Source organism: Carcharodon carcharias, chromosome 9 (assembly GCF_017639515.1).
Source record: "Carcharodon carcharias isolate sCarCar2 chromosome 9, sCarCar2.pri, whole genome shotgun sequence".
Lineage (NCBI taxonomy): Eukaryota > Metazoa > Chordata > Chondrichthyes > Lamniformes > Lamnidae > Carcharodon > Carcharodon carcharias.
This window is the reverse complement of record NC_054475.1, coordinates 158,132,528-158,154,342: the sequence shown is the minus strand read 5'-3', so window position 1 is coordinate 158,154,342 and position 21,815 is coordinate 158,132,528. Positions and strand designations below refer to the sequence as shown.

The 21,815-nt window shown below is 44.3% G+C and overlaps 1 protein-coding gene across 7 annotated transcripts in view; it reads left to right on the top strand.

Annotated features, from left to right (window-relative positions):
- The window catches only part of si:zfos-2326c3.2 (mitogen-activated protein kinase kinase kinase kinase 4), a 280,244-nt gene that overhangs the window by 126,338 nt on the left and 132,091 nt on the right, over positions 1-21,815 (top strand). For all 7 annotated transcript variants that reach the window (XM_041195370.1, XM_041195371.1, XM_041195368.1 and 4 more), the window contains 2 exons: positions 9,393-9,447; positions 11,554-11,632. In XM_041195370.1, the coding sequence (XP_041051304.1) occupies positions 9,393-9,447; positions 11,554-11,632 (134 nt within the window). The remainder of the gene's footprint in view (positions 1-9,392; positions 9,448-11,553; positions 11,633-21,815) is intronic.

The following is a 21,815-nucleotide window of genomic DNA, read 5'->3' as shown; positions in this document are numbered from 1 at the left end:
CCCTTGCAAATCCCGATGTGTTGGCTCCATGGAAATTGCCCAGGAACTTTGAACTTCCAATGGGCAATTATCCTCCTCCCCAGAACCCTAAGGAAAAGTCTCCAACTCTGAGTTAAAGACAGAAAAATCTCAGTCTAACTCCTGGGTGACTATACCACAAACGCCCATGACACCCTCTCAACCCACTGACAACCTCCTTGACCCCCTGACTACCCCTCAATCCAACCTGACCAGACCCCAACTAGCTGACTCCCTCCAACCCAACCCCACCAGACTCCCCACATCTCCCCTACTCCCACCTGAGCTGACCTCACTGTTAGAATCCAAGCTGTTGGTGAAGTGAAAACTAAGGCACAGCTTTTCTTTACTGAGAGAGTTTGATTGACTTTGTTCAGTTCTATAGCTCTCCTCCAACACCAGTGTCCCAGCTGTCCCCTCTTTATATTTGATCAAAGTACTTAATTATAAGGCCCTTCACCTGTGTATCTTAACAATATAAACAAGATAATTAACAAAGGATTAATGCTCACTGCCCGACTCCCCACGTCACTCCAACATGCCCCTGACTCCCCAACTACCTCCCTGACACCCCCAACTCCCCCTGACCGACCTGACCTGACCTTACCACCTGACTCCCCCACCCCCGACTTCCCTCCGATCCGACTTGACCCAACATTGCCACCCGACAACCCCCGACGACCTGACTGCCACAACCCAACCTGACTTGGCCTCACCACCCTACCCACCTGCCACACTACCACTCTATCTAACTACTACACTACTGCTCTAACCAGCTACCAAGTTACCCACCTGCCACCCTACCTATCTACCACCCTACCTACCCAGCTATTGCCTTACCTGCCTGCCACCCTACTTCCTTACCCATTTACCTCACCCACCCTAACCCCTTACTTATTTACATGTTGACACATTCATTTACTAATGCACTGAAAAGCTTTTTTGTATGTTAGTGAACACTCACCAGAATACGACAGCTCAGGCAGTAAAAATGGAGCATGGCTTGTCTTCCCCGATGACCCAGCGCCACAAAGAAGCAGTTGGATTTCAGGTGCTCTCTACGTTTCTGAAGAAGCCGGGATCAGGAGTCCCGGCCAGAAATGCGGAGCTCCAGTGTGAATCAGGAAAGTGGGAGTGTCGTGGCAATCCGCCGGTGATTGCCTCTTCTCAGAGGATTCGGGCCCATATCGCATCAGAAGATAGGGAGCCCTGTCGCGATGCTTATAATTTTAAAAATGGATTTCTGAACAATTCTGTGCATGGCAATACTTATAACACATTGATAAAGCCTCAAAATCACTAGATTTTGCACTTTTCTTCCCAAAAGAAATGGCAAATGACAAATTGTAATTCACGGATAATCCGGCCACACGCATTCAGAAAATTACAGGGATAGTTCTGATGAGATAAATGCAAGATAAAATATGGATGTTTCATAGAATACTAGGATTAGAGTGAAATCTGATTTCTTACAGACTCTGACACAAAGAAAATGGATTGAGTAACGTTCCCAGGGGAACTCTTTGATTAAATCTGAGAGAAAAATGATTTCAGACAAAGCACAGTTATGACTGGGGATAGGTTGGCACCAAAAACTTATTATTGTGATCAGTTCCAGTACATCATCACAGAGAATTTACTATTATAGCTTTTGCACCATACCATTAAAACGTATTATAAATCTGTGAAATGGTTATGGATTCAGAGGCTTTAGTTCAGGGCAGTGGTGGTCTGGAAGTGGATATATGGCCTTTCTTGTGCAGTGCTTGCGCTACTTACCTGTTCAACTTCTGATCAATGGCAATGTGTAATGTTCACAAAGACATGGCAAACAGAAGAAACACAAACACTCCAGCTCAAAGCCTCTGAACGCTTGTAGCTAAGTGGACAACATATAATTGTGGAGAGATAGGCCAACGCATTTCTCACCGTTTCAGGATGTACAATTTTCAGGATGTACAATTTCTCACCGTTTCAGGATGTACAATTATTTCCGCACTTTTTACGGTGCCATGCCTGGGGGTGAAATTGAAGGAGGTAAAAGGGTATTTGTAGCCACCGTGCTTAACATAACTGTAGCATACTGCCAGTTCTGAGCATTCTGTTTGGTTGCCTTCTCTGCTCTCCTCTCTGTGGGGATGTGTAAATGAAGTTAGTTCAATAATGGCTGCCTGCAACTGAGTGTGTGTTTGTCTTACTCAGTGCAATGGACATCAATGTAATCGGACAAGCTCTGACTCACCTCTCCTAATCTCACTCCTTGTAGGCAACGTATCTGTGTTTGATCCACCTTCTGTGAAGAACCTTGTGTTTTCTTTCACTGTTAACAGCGTTACACAAAATGCAAGTTGTTATTAAGAATGGGGAGAGGCAAGGTGGTGTCATTGAGCAGTGTAGGGAAGGTAAATCTATTTTTAAACACTATCCCAAGCAAAGCTATGACAAGACAGCGAGAGATTAGTGTCATCAAGGCCCCCCATGTAAATAGTGGATGCTGATCGGAGAGTGATCAACAACTGGTGCAATGCTTCTGCAAAGAGTGTGCTTTAAGGAAAGGAAAGCAAGGGAGAAAGTTGGAAAGGAGATGTTTTTAAACACTCAGCAGCATTCTAGGCCAGCAAATTTACTTTGTTGCTTTTCCACATCCGTTTTCAGTGATGTAATAAGAATAGACTGCTTATAAATAATGAATCACAAGAGGAAAAGGAAAAATGTAAAACGTAAGGTTTGTGGTGCCGTTGTGCAAGGAAAGGTTGATAGAGTCCCCCCATGTGCCCTTGGTTTTACTCTGGTTGCAGCAATAATTTAGTGGGCAGCCTCATTTAGCTCTTCATATGCACCACATGTGAAGAAGCTCTTTGAATTTTGCAATGAAGGTGGAGTTTGCAACAAAGATCTCGGTGAGAATCGAGCTTGTACTGTTGAGAGATTTCCCTGCTGGCCTGCACCTGTCAGAACACCAGGGGACTTACTGCTACTCGAGAGTTCCTGCATGTGTAACTGAACGGAGGGAGCATTGTAGATAGCATGTACCTGTCATTGCCCATTATGTGCAGAAAGCTGTAAGGACAAGCTCAGAAAACTGGCTCTTCAGTGCTTGAAAACCAGTCAAATAGAATTAGCAAGAAAAATTGTGATTAGAAGCTGCCAAAAATATGGGATTAACCCACCTTGTGCCCACATGGATCAAAGGTGCTCATTTTGATTCCACTCATACATGTTTTATTGAAGTTTGAGGATGAGTGTGTGTCTCCAGAATCCCCATTTGTTAAAGGTGAAGTTATGTTTTGCGATGTTTCTTTAAGCGAGTATATCATTGCACTCTCCATGCTAGCTTCCTGTCTTCTGCCATCAATAACCAGCAGGTCTTCCAGGATGCCATGGTCCATGTTTCCACCCACATTATAGCTAGCATCCTCATCACCTCTGTCCATACCAGACAAGCTGAGTTTCAGATTATTATCTTAAGCTTTAGATCCTTCCATGAGGTAGCTTCTCTCTACTTCTGCGATCCCTTCCAGCTCTGTGTCCATGACCTTATCACATCTTATCCTATGTTCATCTCAACATTGACCTCCTCCTTGTTTTTCATTCATTCTGCTCCAACAGATGTGGACCATTAGCCAATATGCCCCAACCTTAGAAACACCACCTATAAATATCATCTCTCCAGTTAGCACTTCTCCTGTATTGAAGCCCCTCCTTTACAGCTATGTTTTTATCTTTAAAACCTCTCTCTACTCTTTCTCTGTCCAGCTGTATATGCTCTCAATTGTCAAGCTATAAAGTGGTTTGAGAAGTGTTTTAACTTGGTGGAGTCAGGGTGAGTGACTAGCCTACAGGGTCTCCATAGGCTTTGCTCTGTAACAAGGATATAAAAAATGGTGCCTTGAGCATTTAAGGTGCAGAGGTATTCAGCCAGGGCCTTGGGACCATCCCATTGCTGGACCCTGAGGAAGAACAGGATGGCAGAGGGACCACACATACTACATTGACTGATGACAGTGCCTGGGGTGCAGCCACTGGAAGTTACTGGTGGTACTTTACAGTTCGCTCGGGGAGTCTGAGTTGCTGTGGCAACATGCACTTTTACATGCATGCTGTTGTCTTGAGCTATGGTTGGTGATGGTAGGGGCCCCAATGTTCTCTCCATCACTTGGCTGACCAGGAATCTCTCCCGCTCTTACTAGCTGCCATTGGCATCTGTCGGAAGGATTTGCAGGTTGATAATCAACCTGATTGGCTGCGTTATGAATGCACCTTCCTTGGCAATCAAGTGCTGGAGTTGAACTTGAACCTAGAACTTCTGGCTCAAAGGCTGAGACACCACCCACTGTGCCACATGACCTCTGTAACCCGCTGGAAATGGTCACCTCCTAATCACACTCTTAACCAGGGCATAAGGGTAATGCCATTGCGCTTCATGTTTGTACTCAGATAGTAGCATAAACCTACTGATACTGAATAGAACGTCACCAATATGGATATCACTTAAAATGGTTTCAGCAGTAGAGAGGGCAGGGGTTACTTGACTCTGACCCGCTAATTCTATCAATCATGAGATCCTAATGACATTTATAAGACCCTGATCTGCATAAGCCTAACTGCCTCAAACTGAGGCTTGTTATAGTGACCATGGGTGGTAATAGACCAGGTGGGAGGCGATGTGTTTTCCAAAGTCACATACATAGTGCGTGTACCCATTCTTGCTGGGCGAGATCAATTAAGATTGCCCCTGACATTGCCATCACTCGTAGAATGTACAAAATTCAATTCTGAAACACTAAAATGTGTAAGCACATCTTTATATTTATGCTTTTGATATTATTTTGCTAACTGAAAATTTCCATCAAAGAGATGTTACAATATGGCATGTTAAAGTTCTCAGAACAGCACCAAATCTTGAATAGTTTAAGGGCTCACAGAAGATTTAGTGCTTCTGGGATTCATAATTAGCTCACTCAGCACTCATTATGATTTCATTATAAACAAAGCCAATTTTGAAGTAGATAATTTAATGCATACAATCTGAATGACAGCCACGTTTGACTGAATACCTCATAAAGCTGGTACAGGGTGCATCTCTTTTGCAGATGAGATATTAAACCAAGGTCCCACCTGCCCTGTCATGTAAATGATCCCATTAAGAAGACAAGGTGCTGGCCAATAGTTATCCCTCAGGCCATTCAGCCCAGGCAGCTCTTTGAAAGAGCTATATAATTAGCTTCACTCCACTGCTCTTTCCTCTTAGCCCTGCATATTTTACACTTCAAGAATTTATCCAATTCCCCTTTGAAAGATATTATTGAATCTATTTCCATCGACCTTTCAGGCAGGCAGTGCACAACAGCTAGCTGCATCAAAGAAAAATAATAATCCTAATCTCCCCTTTGGTTCTTTTGCCAGTTATCTTTAATTTGTGTCCACTGGTTACTGATCCTCTAGCCAATGGAAACAGTTTGTACATACTCCGTCAATGCCTTCATAATCTTGAACTCCTCCTAATCAGAATTTAAGAAAACAGAAAAGAATAAAGTAACTTCAGTGTCTTATTAAACTCAATGGGGCAAATAGTCTCCTTCTGTGCCATAAGTAATGCAGTTTGACTCTGACTTTTTACAGTTAAAGTACACCTTGAAGTCACAAAAACGAATGTTTTGGACGATGTTGCACATAGACTCTCATTTAGGTGACATAACTCAAACCCAGTCAGGAAGGCAATGGCGTAGTGGTATTATCGCTGGACCAGGGACCCAGGGTAATGCTTTGGGGACCCAGGTTTGAATCCAGCCATGGCAGATGGTGGAATTTGAATTGAATAAAAATCTGGAATTATAAGTCTAACAATGACCGTGGAACCATTGTTGTAAAAACCTGTCTGGATCAGTAATGCCCTTTAGGGAAGGGAATCTGCCCTCAGTTGTAACAAACCACTACAAAGTCACAAAAAGGAATGAAACTGACCACCCGGCATCGACCAGAAATGACAAAGGCAATTGCAGCACTGTTGACCCTGCAAAGTCCTCCTTACTAACATCTGGGGGCTAATGCCAAAATTGGGAGAGTAACAGTCAGATAATGTCCCAGATACCACCATCACCATCCCTGGGTATGTCCTGTCACACAGGCCCAGCAGGGGTGGCAGCACAATGGTATACAGTTGGGTGGGAGTTGCCCTCGGAGTCCCCGGGTCTCATGGCATCAGGTCAAACATGGGCAAACAACTCAATGGAGGAGGAGCACAATTATCCCCATCCTCATTGATGGAGGAACCCAGCACATCATTGCAAAAGATAAGGCATTTGCTACAATCCTCAGCCAGAAGTGTTGAGTGGATTATCCATCTCGGCCTCCTCCAGAGGCCCCCAGCATCATAGATAATAGTTTTTCAGCTAATTCGATTCACTCCACTTCATATCAAGAAACGGCTGAAGGCACTGGATACTGCAAAAGCTATGGGCCCTAACAATATTCTAGCAATAGTACTGAAGTATAGTCCAGAACTTGCTATGCCCCTAGCCAAGCTGTTGCAGTACAGCTACAACACAAACACTGGCATCTACCCAGCTCTGTGGAAAATTGCCCAGGTATGTTCTGTACACAAAATGCAGGACAAATCCAACCTGGCCAATTTCCCTCCCATCAGTTTAATCCCCATCAACAGTAAAGTAATGGAAGGGGTCATCAACAGTGCTATCAAGCGACAATTGTTTATCAATAACCGGCTCACTGATTCCAGTTTAGGTTCCACCAGGGCCACTCAGCTCCTGACCTCAATACAGTCTTGGTTCAAACGTGGACAAAAGAGCTGAACTCCAGAGGTGAGGTGAGAGTGCCCTGACATCAAGGCCGCATTTGACAGAGTGTGGCATTAAGGAGCCCTAGCAAAACGGAAATCAATGGGATTCAGGGGGAAAACACGCCACTGGTTGGAGTCATGCCTAGCATAAAGGAAGATGGTTGTATTTGTTGGAGGTCAGTCATCTCAGCTCCAGGACATCACCGCAGCAGTTCCTCAGGGTATTGTCCTTGGCCCAACCATCTTCAGCTGCTTCATCAATGACTTCCCTTCCATCGTAAGGGCAGAAGTGGGGATGTTTGCTGATGATTGCATGATGTTCAACACCATTCACAACTCCTCATATACTGAAGCTGTCCATGTCCAAATGCAGCAAGGCCTGGACAATATCCAGGCTTGGGCTGACAAGTGGCAAGTAACATTTGTGCCACACAAGTGTCAGGCAATGATCATCTCTAACAAGACAGAATCCAACCATCGCCCCTTGATGTTCAATGGCATTACCATCACTGAATTCTCCATTTTCAACACCTTGGGGGGTACCATTGACCAGAAATTGAACTGGACTAGCCACATAAATACTGTGGCTACAAGGGCAGGTTGGAGACTAGGAATCGTGTGACGAGTAACCCACCTCCTGAATCCCCAAATCCCGTCCACCACTACAAGGCACAAGTCAGGAGTGTGAGGAATACTCCCCACTTGCCCTGGATGAGTGCAGCTCCCACAATACTCAAGAAGCTTGACGCCATCCAGGAAAAAGCAGCCCGCTTGATTGGCACCACATCCACAAACATTTACTCCCTCCACCACTGACGCACAGCAGCAGCAGTGTATACCATCTACCAGCTGCACTGCAGGAGTTCGCCAAGTCTCCTTCAATAGCACCTTCCAAACCCATGACCACAACCAGCTGGAAGGACAAGAGCAGCAGATAGATAGGAACACCACCACCTAGAATTTCCCCTACAAGTCATTCACCATCCTGACTTGGAAATATATCACTGTTCCTTCACTGGCCCTGGGTCAAAACCCTGGATCTCCCTTCCTAACAGCACTGTGGGTGGACTGCAGCAATTCAAGAAGACAGCTCACCACCATCTTCTCGAGGGCAACTAGGAATGAGCAATAAATGCTGACCCAGGCAGTGAAGCCCAGATCCTGTGAATGGATAAAAAAAACATGTACTGGCTAGAAGTTTGATAAGGCATCACATCAAAGGTTACTGAACAAAATCACAGGGGGTAACATATTAACATGGATAGAGGATTGGTTAGCTAACAGGAAACAGAGAGGCGGGATAAATGGGTCATTTTCAGGTTGGCAAGCTGTTACTAGTGAAGTACCACAGACATCAGTCAGTGCTGGATCCTCAGCTATTTACAATCTATATCAATGATGAAGGGACTGAATGTATGGTTGCTAAATTTGCTGATGACACCAAGATAGGTAGGAAAGTAAGTTACAAGGAGGACATAAAGAGTCTACAAAGGGATTTACTTAGATTAAGTGGGTTGGCAAAAGTTTGGAAGATGGAGTATGATGTGGGAAAATGTGAACTTGGCCACTTTGGCAGGAAGAATAGAAAAGCAACATATTATTTAAATGGAGAGAGACTTCAGCGCTCTACAGTACAGAGGGATCTGGGTATCCTGTACATGAATCACAAAAAAGTTAGTATGCAGGTACAGCAAGTGGTTAGGAAGGCAAATGGAATTTTGGTGTTTATTACAAGGGGAATTAAGTATGTGCTGTGCAGGGCCTTAGTTGGACTGCACCTGGAATACTGTGTACAGTTTTAGTCCCCTGACTTAAGAAAGGACATAATAGCATTAAAAGCATTTCAGAGAAGATTCACTTGACTGATTCCTATCTAATGAGGAAAGGGTAAGCAGGTTGGGCCTAGACCCATTGTAGTTTCTAAGAATGAGAGGTGATCTTACTGAAACATATAAGATTATAAGGAGACTTGAGAGACTAGATGCTGAGAGAGTGTTTCCCCTTGTGACGAGTCTAGAACTAGGGGACACAGTTTAAAAATAAGGAGCCTCCCATTGAAGACTGAGATGAGGAGAAATCTTTTCCTCTCAGAGAGTCATCAGTCTATGGAATTCTCTTCCCCAGAGAGATTGGAGACTGGGTCATTGAACATATTCAGGGTTGTGCCAGTTAGGTTTTTGATCAACAAGGGAGTCAAGAGTTATGGGGGCAGACTGGAAATGGAGTTGAGATCACAGTCAAGTCAGCCATGGTCTTATCAAACCTGATCAAATGGCAGAACAGGTTTGAGGGGCCAAATGACCTACTCCTCCTCCAATTCTTGTGTTCTTGTGGAGACTGAATTGAGCTACCAAGTTTATGGGGTATTCCCATTTTGTTCAAGTACATCTCCTGAATTCACAGTGATTGATGTCTCATTGTTCACACTTTAGCTAGCTCAGCCTCCATGATTGAGGGGAATCACGTGTTAATTGCTGTGTGATGATGACCTCCGTTTACCCTTCATTTCTATTATCTTGCTCCTAATTAAAATGTTTGACTTATCATTCTTTATATGTTATTTCTTTCCTAACAGAGTGACGTGTGGTCATTGGGAATCACGGCGATTGAAATGGCAGAAGGGGCCCCTCGTAAGTCGTGTTTTTCAAGTTGCATTTAATGGCTGGTGGGCAATTAAGTGGTTTTTGTGAGTTATAGAAGGGCTGTCATGGATTTATAAAGCTTGAGAATCTAATTGCATTACAATGACATAGCAGCACAGAAACAGGCCATTTGGCCCATTTGCTCCTCAAAGAGCCCATCTCACCCTCTCAGCATATCCTTCTACTCCTTTCTTCTGCATGTATTTTTTTACCTTAAGTACATCAATGCTATTCACCTGAACTGCTTCCTGTGGTCATCAGTTCCACATTCGAACCATTCTTTTGGGTAAAGAAGTTCCTCCTGAATTCCCTACTGGATTCCTTAATTGCTATTTTATACCTGTGCCACCTCATTTTGGACTTCCCTACAAGTGAAACAATGGCCCGGATCTTACGGTCAGTGGCGATGCTGAAGATATCACCGCTGACTGTGCAGATAACTGCAAACTTACCTTTCTGCGTCTTTGCAGCTGTATCTTCCTGTCCCAGCTGCAGCAGCGAGGCTTGAGTTCAGACAGCAAAGCAGAGTAGCAGAGAGGATACGCCCCTATTTTTTTTAACCACAACAGCTGCCAAGTTAAATTAAGCTTTTCAAGTTCTTAAAGGGTTTCAGTGGAGAAGTAAGTGAGTGGTTGGCTGGATGGGAGAGCAGATGGCTGGGTAGTGGGTGGGTAAGTGAGCGAATGAGGGGGTGGATGAGTGAGTGGGTGAGTGAATGAGGGGCTGGATGAGTGAGTGGGTGAGTGAATGAGGGGGTGGATGAGTGAGTGGGTAAGTGAATGAGGGGGTGGATGAGTAAGTGGGTGAGTGAATGAGGGGGTGGATGAGTGAGCGGCTGAGTGAATGAATGGACGAGTGTGTGATTGGGCGAGCGTGTGAGCGAGTGGGCGAATGAGTGAACAAGTCTGTGGGTGCGTGGGTGAGTGAGTGAATGAGTGAGTGAGTGGGTGAGTGAGTGAGTGGATGAGTGAGTGAGTGGATGAGTGAGTGGGTGAGTGGATGAGTGAGTGGGTGAGTGGATGAGTGAGTGGGTGAGTGGATGAGCGAGCGGGTGAGTGAGTGAGCGGGTGAGTGGGTGAGCGGGTGAGAGAGTGAGCGGGTGAGTGAGTGAGCGGGTGAGTGAGTGAGCGGGTGAGTAAGTGAGCGGTTGAGTGAGTGAGCGGGTGAGTGAGTGAGCGGGTGAGTGAGTGAGCGGGTGAATGAGTGAGTGGGGGAGTGAGTGAGCAGGTGAGTGAGTGAGTGGGTGAATGAACGAGCAGGTTGGTGAGTGTGTGGACGGGTGGGTGAATGGGTGAATGCAAGAGCGGGTGGGTGTGTGAGTGAGTGAGTAGATGAGTGTATGAGAGAGTGGGTGTGTGAGTAAGTGGGTGGGTATGTGAGCGAGCGGGTAGATGGGTTCTTGTGGGCGTGAGCAGTCAGGTCAGGGGGATGGGCAGTTGGCGAGTGGGGGGGGTGAGCTATTGGTTCAGAGAGGATGGGCAGTCGAGTTTGGAAGCATGTGTGGGAGATGGTGGGTTGATTTCCACTGCTTATCACTGATTTAAACCAGGGATTACACACCGAAACAATACTGGTTTAAGTGTCTGGGTATGTGATGTGCAACTAGCCCAAGTTTTTGACACTGAGATCAGCTTCACAGACATTCTCATTGTGTCCCGGGCAATGCAAATCAGCCCATTGGAAGTTTAAACTTCATGGGCAATTGTCGCAGGTGAACACAGGTCAGGACTCCCGATGGGTCCTAAAGCACAACAGCAGCAGATGTATCAATGTTTGCCCCTGTTGGCATCAGAAGATCTGGCCCATATTCTTTATGTATACCCTATCAAACTCTCCATAATAGTAAAGACCTCTGTTGGGATAAATCCATTGTGAGCAATACTCTAGTTTTTGTTCGACAACACATTGAACGTCGTGAGTTTGTGTAATGAAACTTATTCTTAATGGTATTGACTGATCCTGATACCAATTTGTAACCATGTGTACCCCAGCTGTACTTAGCAGAGTTCTGAATTATTTGTCACACTGGAAAAGTTATTAATCATATTTGTTGCTCCTTCACTTGTAAAATCCACCCCTTTTACTCTTTTCCAGCGCTCTGCGATATGCATCCAATGAGAGCACTTTTTCTTATTCCACGGAATTCTCCACCCAAGTTGAAATCAAAAAAATGGTAAGACTGGTATAAATGTCCAATATTACATTGGAGTAGAAATGAATCACGTATGTTAATGAGCCCATAATCTCAAAATGAGCATTTGACTGTGCAGGACGGATATCAGGAAGCACTTCTTCACACAGAAGGTAGTGGAAACCTGGAACTTCCTCCCTCAATAAGCTGTTGGGGCTGGGAGTCAATTGAAAGTTTCAGCACTGAGATTGATAGATTTTTTGTTAGGGAAGCGCATTAAGCATATCTGAGGCCAAAGAGTTATGATAGGGATCAGCAATGAATGGTGGAACAGGTTTGAGGGGCTGAATGGCCTACTCCTGTTCCTATGTTCCCACAGTGACTTACTGGCCACCTGAAAAGCACACAAACTGCTAATTTTGTGCAAGTAAAAAATAAAACCAAGCCCCTGACATTATGCCGTGGGTTATGAGTGGTGCTGGCTCAAAGGATCTGCTCCTATTTCTTAAGCTCTTGTACGAAAGATCAAAACTTTCCTCTGAATTTCTTTCCGCTGCTCTTTTAGTGATAGCATTCACCCAATTATTTTTAAATAGCTAGGTTCCCACATGCCTGAACAATAAATAAAGTTCTCTGGGAGAAAATAGAGGCCTTTGAAATGTTGGATGCTGAGATGTATGAAAAATTCCATATACAGACCACAAGACAAATGAAGAGGTACTCGAAATAGCAGGAGCAAAAAGAACTCTCAAAAGTGACATCCAGAAAAGAAAATGTCAGTACTTCGGCCATTAGATCAGAACTGAAAAACGACAGCGATCTCCCCTAGAGGGCTCTGGATCCAGGGTCCTGGTTTGCTGGGGCTAAAGGATCCGGATTGTACGCTTCCTTCAGGGTGAACAAATTGGTACCAAGACAAAGAAGATCGGTAGACAACGCCCCTTTGTCCTTTTGTCTATGACATCTTTGGCAATCTCTTCTTTGTCTCCACCCATCACTGGCCCTCTATCCAGCTCTACCTGTCCCACCCCCCCCCAACCAGCTTATATTTCACCTTATTTCTATCTTTCCTTAGTTCTGTTGAAGAGTCATACAGACTAGAAACGTTAACTGTGTTCCTCTCCGCAGATCCTGTCAGACCTGCTGAGTTTTTCCAGCTATTTTTGTTTTTGTTTCAGATTTCCAGCATCTGTAGTATTTTGCTTTTATCTTAAGATCTGTAGACCGTTCTCAGAGGAAACATATTCTGTTTATTTGCAAAAGGAATTCAGCAGCTACAGTTGTGTGCTTACAACTCAAAACACTGTCTTTACTCTTCAGACCCTAACTCAAGACTACTGACTACAGTAGCCCGCGCTACTCTGCTATTGGGTATCAAGATCATGTGATCTTACATTACAACATTTGCCTTAAAGGTATATTACTTATCAGATTACTACAAGGGCAAAGTGGAGGGCAGCAGATAGTGGTGTAGCTGGGGATGATGGATGTCACAGAGCGGTTTCAGGTGTGTGAGGATGGAGCAAAACAGACAAGTGTGACATACCGTGACAGCAGATCTCCTGGTAGGAGTAGCTACAAGTAGCAGCAGCAAAAGCAGCAGATGCTCTGACCCAATTATGTGTTTCAGCCCCAGGTTCATCAGTGCAAGCCTTTCTGCATCTTTTTTTCCTATCTCTGCCATCCTATGGCCTGAGTGAGATAGCCAACTTGGAGTCACATTTGACTTTGTGTTGGAGCCACGCCAATTTAGAACTGAACCAATAACACCCAGATCCATTTCAAATAAAAACCGTGCAGTAAGCAGCTAGGGAAACCTTCCACTCGACCAATCTGGGCTGAATTTGAATTTAAATCACAAATGTTGAGTGCTGGGCCACCTCTCAAACTTTGCCCAATTAAACATTTAGTTCTAACATTGGAGAAGAATTTTTAGAGACTGGCTGCAAACCACACTCAAGATTGTTTTGCTATTTCCAAGGGTTGTTTTTCATGTAACCTGGAAAAATCAACCCTGAAGTGTCAATTTGGCTCAGTTAGTAACACAATCGCTTTTGTGTTCAAGGAATATGTATTGAAGCCCAGCTCTCTAACCTAGGCTGACTGTTCAGCAAGACACTGTAGGGGTGCTGCATTGTTGGTGGTGTAAACTTTCAGAGGAAAACGTAAACCAAGGTCCCATCCACCAGGTCAGACAGATAGGAACGATCCCAGTAGAGGAAGAGCAGGGCCATCTCTTGGTGTTGGAGCCAAATATCTTCCCTTAGCCAACACTCTCAAAAGAAGAAAACAGATTAATTGTCCATTCTTCTTATTTGATGGCTCCTTGCCATGCTTAATTGGATGCTGTGAGTGCTCAGGTAGCATTGATAACTACATTTCCAAAGCTATTCACTGGCTGTAAAACACTCTGAGACATCCTGAGGACATGATAAGGAGTTTATGGACATTAAGGTGCTTTGCTTTCTTTAGTCATTTATACTATTACCAAAGCCTGACTTTCCCGACGATGTGTTACGTTTGGTTGGAACAGCTGGAGAATAGTTTTTGTGAAACTCGTAGCGCTCTTGAGCTATTATTTACCTTAAAGGAAAGTTGCCACTATTGAAATTGAAATAGGAAGTTGCTCATGGTTGTGCTATTTGTTCTTGTCATTATGGGCAGCTGAAGCCTGTTACTGTCTCAGCTTGCTCAATTGCAACCCATACATCAGTGACACAGTGAAAATGCAGCTAGATCAGTCACTGCCTACCGCCTTCACCTTTAACTCTTGCACTCAATTTGACATTTACAGTCTGGTATCACATCTATTGGCAAGTCTAAATTTCTTATAAGTCGGAAGGCAAAAGTGGGTGCTGTGTGAGGTGCACAGCTGCTTCGTTGTTAAGAGGTGCCGTTCAAGTGAGCCATGATGAATAGAGTATTGCTTGACCCTGATTTGCCAAGACACAACCTGACTGAAATCCTACAGAGCTTCTCGCACGTGGTAAAGCCAATGATTTGGAATGGATTGTTTCACCTGATACGCCCCTTTCTGAAAGAAGACCTTCATTGCTTCCGTTTTATTTATAATTATCTGTTTGAGTTCCAAGACCAAACAGAAAAGCATGGACACTGTTAATATATCCATGACTCCCCTTAAATTGGCCTTGTTGCAGCCTTAGCTCTCAGCAGTGGCTCAGTGTAAAACACTCTCACCTCTGAGGGAGCAGGTTGTGAGTTCATGTCCAACACCAAAGACTGGAGGACAAAATCCAGGCTGACACTCCAGTGCAATGCACAGTTGGAGGTGCCATGCTTCAGATGAGACATTAAACTGAGGCCTCTGAGATGGAGGTAAACATCCCATGGCACCGTTATGCAGAAGGGCAGGGGAGTTCTCCCTGGTGCCCTAGTCAATTTTTAGCCCTCAACCAACACCACTTAAACAGATGATCATATCACGTCCAGATTGCTGTTCATGGGACCTTGTTGTGCCTAAATTAGCTGTTGCTTTATTGGTTGTGAAGTGCTTCAAGACATCTTGAGGTCTTGAACGGTGCGATATGAATGCGAGTCTTTCTTTCTTCCTTTCTTGGATTAGCCAATAGGCAGTGCACTTTTTGGGTCTGAATAAGTCACGCTTTTCTTGTTTCCCTGTGAATCTGTTCCCTTTTTATTGTAATCAACAACTTCTGTAAAGATGTAGAGGTACATCGAGGCCACACTTCCTCTTTTGAAAATGTAATTAGAGTACAGTGATTTCAGGGAGATAGTTTGCCTCGGGGAAATTTTTATGCCTGAGTCTCTTTCTTAATGAACTTTTTTAATTACTGTAGCATTTTTTATAGTTATGAATAATAAACTTTAGAGCTAGAATAATCTAAATTTAGAAATTTAAGATGATGTGCAGATTTATTATATTAATTATGTATTACTGTACGTTTAAGGATTGTCATTTTGTTCATGACTTTTATAAGAAGCCTGAATTAAATCATGGGTTTAAACCATCAAGTGTGATTTAGACAGAGATTTATACTTGTATTTTCAAATACAGTGGTAAAAATAAACCTTGTCTGATAACATGACTTAATAATAAAATCTGCAAGCTAGTGTCAGCAAATTTATCATTCAAATGCGTGAAGAGTTTATAACAAATGTTTCTTGCCATAATTTTAACAGAGATATTGAGCTGCTTCTTTTAAATCAATGTCTCCATTAAAATAGCAGAGAGAGGAATTTGACACAAATGTGGTTGGTGTTCGTTCCATAACATTGCTCAAGGTAATTCCTGTACAGCGGTCACAGAATCATGGAATTTTAACAACAAAGAAGGAGGCCATTTGGCCCATCGTTTCCGTGCCAGCTCTCGAAATCAGCATTATGACCTTGTGTCATTGCCCTGCCTTTTCCCCATACCCCCTGCACATTCTTTCTATTCAAATAATCATCTAATGCCCTCTTGATTGCCGAGATAGGAACATAGGAATAGGAGTTGGCCCTTCAGACCATCGAGACTGTTTCTCCATTCAGTTAGATCATGACTGATCTGTGTCAACTCAATTTACCCACCTTAGCTCCATATTCTGCAATTTCAGTCTTGAAAACCTCCAATTCCACTAGCATTCCTTTTTGGAAGCTGGAGTTGAGAACTCTACCATCCATTTGAATGATAATAACATGAGCTTTGAGGGATACAACGTGCAGAGCATCTTTAATCTCAACAAATAATTGCTGGGATATTGCTTTAAATATGGTCCCAGCACCAAAATGTTAACATCCTCGATAAGTGTTACAATATTTCAGTTTTCAGGGATGCAAGATTGTTTCCTGGATGCAAGGCATACTTGTTGCTGAATGTCAGAATCCTGGGAAAAAGTGCTCCCTGATTTCCTTCCAAAATGGCCTGGCTCTACTTTTAAGTTAAAGACCCTTTTTTTTCTGCAATAAGGAAATCCTATTAAATGCATTCAGCATTTTAAACAATCCAATCAGATTACCCCTCTATGATCAACTCTCAGGTTTATACAACCTGCCCTCATAACTTACCCTTGAAACCATATCACACTTTCCCATGATGCGTTTCCAGTTCTTCATCAGTGCGCCCAATTTTAATAATATTGCAGTCTAAAACGAGGTTGTGTCACATATGGTAACAAAGATGCTCCTATAACTGTTGGGGAAAGGAGTAACAAGACTTGTTTCTCAGCCATTTTGTTTCTTAACTTTGATTGATCTTTCAAGCGACAATAACTTGCATGTTTACAGGGTATTTAACATTGCAAAACATCCCAAGGCACTTCACAGGAGTGTTATCGAACGAAATTTCACATTGATCCATGGAAGGGGTGTTAGGATAGGTGACCAAAAGCATTGTCAAAGAGGTAGGCATAAGGAGTACTTTAAAGGAGGAGAAAGAGCTAGAGGTGCAGAGATGTTTAGGGCGGGAATTCCAGAGCTTAGGGTCTAGACAGTTGAAGGCATGACAGCCAATGGTGAAGCAATGAAAATCAAAGGACACATAAGAAGTCAAAATTGGAGGAATGCACAGGTTTGGCAGAGTGTAGGAAGATAACCAGATTTCCTGGTCAGTTGAAAGCCCAGTTATTGTTACAGTTACTCAAAAGAGTTTCCAGTTGATGGCATGAGTCTTGAAAGGGCCAACATAAGAAACCAAAGACTCCAACATTCAACAACACACATTTTTTTAATTCATTCATGGGATGTGGGTGTCACTGACTAGGCTAGCATTTATTACCCTCCCTAATTGCCCTGGAAAAGGTGGTGTTGAGCTGCCTTCTTGAACTGCTGCTGTCCATGTGGTGTAGGTACACCCACAGTGCTGTTAGGGAGGGAATTCCAGGATTTTGGCCCAGCAACAGTGAAGGAACGATGATATATTTCCAAGTCAGGATGGTGCGTGTTTAGAGAGGAACTTCCAGGTGGTGGTGTTCCCGTGTGTCTGCTGCCCTCGTCCTTCTGGATGATAGAGATTGTGGGTTTGGAAGTTGCTGTCTAAGGAGCCTTGGTGAGTTCCTGCAGTGCATCTTGTAGATGGTACACACTGCTGCCACTGGTGGTGGAATTGAGATGCCAATCAAGCGGCTGCTTTGTCCTGGCCAGTGTCAAGCTTCTTGATTGTTGTTGGAGCTGCACTCATCCAGGCAAGTGGAGAATATTCCATCAAACTCCTGACTTATGCCTTGCAGATGGTGGACAGACTTTGGGGAGTCAGAAGGCGAGTTATTCAGAGCGGATCCCTAGCGTCCGCACTGCTCTTGTAGACCCAGTATTTATATAGCTTGTCCAGTTCAACTTCTGGTCAATGGTAACCTCCAGTGAGCAGGTTATTGCTAAGCAAGTACCACTTGATAGCACTGATGATAACCCCTTCCATCACTTTACTGATGATAGGGAGTACACTGATTGGACAGTGATTGGTCAGGTTGGATTTGTCCTGCTTTTTGTGTACAAGACATACCTGGGCAATTTCCCATATTGCCGGGTAGATGCCAGTGTTGTAGCTGTACTGCAGCAGCTTGGCTAGGGGCGTGGCAAGTTTTGGAGTCTTCAGTACTATTGTTGGAATGTTGTCAGGGCCCATAGCCTTTACAGTATCCAGTGCCTTCAGCCGTTTCCTGATATCACATGGAGTGAATCAAATTGGCTGGAGACTGGCATCTGTGATGCTGGGGATCTCTGGAGGAGACTGAGATGGATCCATTTACTTGGCACTTTTGGCTGAAAATTGTTGTCAATGCTTCAGCCTTATCTTTTGTACTGATGTGCTGGGCTCCCCCAGCATTGAGGTTGGGGATATTTGTGGAGCCTCCTACTCCAGTGAGTTGTTCAATTATCCACCACCATTCACAACTGGATTTGGCAGAACTGCAGAATCTAAATCTAATCCATTGGTTGTGGGATCGCTTAGCTCTGTCTATCACTTGCTGCTTATGCTGTTTGGCAAGCAAGTAGCCCTATGTTGTAGCTACACCAGGTTGACACCTCATTTTAGGTATGCCTGGTGCTGCTCATGTCATGCCCTCCTGGACTCTTAATTGAACCAGCGCCTTGGCTTGGTGGTAATGGTAGAGTGGGGGACATGCTGGGCCATGAGGTTACAGATTGTGTTCAAGTACAATTCTGTTGCTGATGGCCCAGAGCACTTCATGGATGCCCATTCTTGAGTTGTTAGATCTGTTCAAAATCTATCCCACACAGCACAGTTGTAGTGCCGCACAGCACGATGGAGGGTATCCTCAATATGAAGGCGGTACTTTGTCTCCACAAGGACAATGCGGTGGTGACTCCTACCACCACTGTCATGGACAGATGCATATGCAGCAGCCCTGTATCCAAAAAACAATCTTGCATTCCTGAAAACTGAAGAATTGCAATTCTATATCAAAGGTGTTAACTTGTTGGTGCTGGGACCATATTTTAAGTTGTGTCCCAGATATATTTGTTGGGATTAAGGATGCTTTGCATGTTGTATCCCAATAAATGTTGCTGGACTGAGAACTCTGCTGCCTCCTTCAAAGTTCATGCTATTCCCATTCAACTATCACCCCTGTGCTCACTGACCTACATTGGCTCCCAGTCAAGCAGCACTTTGATTCTAAAATTCTGATCCTTGTTTTCAAATCCCCCCTCTGGCCTCGCCCCACCATATCTCTGTAATCTCCTCCAGCCCACAACTTTCCGAGATAGCTGCGCATCTCTAATTCTGGCCTCTTGAGCATCCCCGATTTTAATCGTTACATTATAGGCGGCTGTGCCTTCAGTAGCCTAGGCCCTTAAGCTCTGGAATTCTCTCCATAAACCTCGCTGACTCTCTACTCATTTTTTTCCTTTAAGACTCTCCTTAAAACCTACCTGTTTGACCACACTTTTGGCCATCTGACCAAATGCCTCCTTATGTGGCGCAGTGTCTAATTTTGCTTTATGTCATTCCTGCGAAGAGCCCTGGCATATTTTAACATGTTAAAGGCATGATATAAATATAAATTGTTATTGTTATTGATGTCTTTGATCCTCCTGACTTTTACAGGATTAGCAGTGAGTGTCAAAGAATTGAAAGCTGATTCTCACTTGACGTTTGAATCAGGTTCCATTTTGAACATTTAGGCTGATTTGTTCTTCTGCTTCTTCCACTAAAATGCCCTTATTTTGTCACAAAGAGCTTGTGAGTTGCGCACTTTGTGTGGCAGTTAGATCCCATCCATGCTTTACTCTGAAAGTTGAATCTTTCTTTCCTTTAGTCTAAAGAAATTGTCGACTCGTCTTCTATTTAAAGGATGATCACATGAGGCGAGTGGTAGCTTTCTGTTTAAAAGAAAACGGAGTTTCATACCAGACTGACCAATCACTTCCTTGCTATGGGGAACTATGGTGGGCACCCACCAGAAAACTTTGGGACATTCATATCAATTTGCAAAGGTTGAACAAATGAGAGAGTCGGACTGTAGGCCAGATTTGGCAAAAATGGCGGATGAGGCCAGATATCCTAAGTCCCGCCATCAAACAAGGCATGTTCTAATTTCACGGGGACAGGAGTGGAGCTGAGCCGGCGTTTGTGTATGCGCAGTTTGTGGAGGAAATTGGCCATTTAAATCACCAGCTGCTTCCGCTGAAGTGGGATTTTGGTAGGGAAGGAGTGTGAAACCAGGAGTGTGCAGATTAGACCAGGTAAGAGCTGGTCTGAACTTGATGGATTCATTTGGATAGACAGGGTACCCCTTCAGAGAGGTAATGTACCCCTTTGTATATGGTCCCAGAACACATTTGGAGAGGTAAGGCAACTTTTTAGATAGGCAAGGCACTCTTTTGGAGAGGTATGGCACCCTTTGGGATTGTTAATGTACTTTGTACATGATTGTGCGTAAAAAGTACATAACCTCATTGGATCTGTCAAAGCTGTCAAAGAATTATCAAAGCCGTAAAAGGTGTCAAAGAACTGTCAGTTATGCCAAAGAACTGTCAAAGGATATTAGGTGAGTTGGCATGAAGGAGGTGAGGACAAAGGGTGTTACCTGTGAGGGCATGGTTTGTCACTAAGTTGGCATAGGAGCTATAAAGTGCCATGGGCAAGTGGGGGGCATAGAGGGTGTGAGAAGTCATGGGGGTTGGTAGAGGGGCATAGGTTGGCATGGGGATATGAGGGGCCATCGGGTGGTTACAAAGGCCATGATGGGGTGGGTACAGAGCATGGGTTGACATAGAGGGTAAAAGGGGGCCATGGGGAGTGGATAGAGGAGCATTGGTTGGTATAGGGGTTATGAGGGGCACAGGTTGGCATGGATGGGGCATAGGGAGTGTGTGGAGGGTGAGGGGTGAGGGCTTGAAGGGCTGTTTGTTGTTTCAGTCGTATTACCTATAATTCAACAAAGTGCCAGAGAGTGGAGGCAGACATTGTGCTCAGTCCACAGGTGCAGCCAGCAGCCTCTGCACTTGTTCTGGAGTCGGTTAGCCAAGCTTATAATGCAGCTTCCTCCCCCACTGCACCCCCACAACTGCCCCCACGCGCACACCCCCCACCCCCCCCCTCCCCCCCCCCCCCCGCACCCAACCCCCCTCACTGAAAATCAGAAATGTGGGCAGCCTTTTTAAAGTTCAGGTTTGCGGAGCTGGGAACTCTCCTGTCTCTGCGTACCTGTCCCGGGAATAAAAATCTGGCCCTTCCAGGTTGGTCGTATAGAACTTGAATATTGCTGTGAAGAGAGACATGTTACCAAGCCTTTTTATCTTGCACTCATCAGGACAAACACAAGAATGCCAAATTTCCAAACTATCCCAACAACTTATACTGCAGGAGAAAACAGCATGTTCCTTCGGCGGTTTGCAATAGGCAGAGTACAGACTGTACTCAACCAGTCCACACTCGCAAACCTCAAAATAAAATCTGCTGTTAGATGTGATTCTGCAGTTGGGCAGCACTTGCTGAACAATCCTGGACAAACGCTAATAGCCACACTAACAGCTAATTTAAGATAATCAGTCAAGCTCATAAAGTGGCTCATTTACGTTTGCTAGAAGCAACATACATTCATACGCAGGGGCCCATTCTCTGCAAACAAAAGGAATATATTCGAGCCTTGTGCCTTCTTTGAATTACCCATGAGTTTGTGGAGCCTACAGCTCCCTGTTGCTGTCTCCATAGAAATGCCTCCGACAATCAGAATCAACTTGCCAGCCAATCAGCACCCTTTTATCCTGTAGTATAAATTGTGTTGTGACCGTTTGAAAC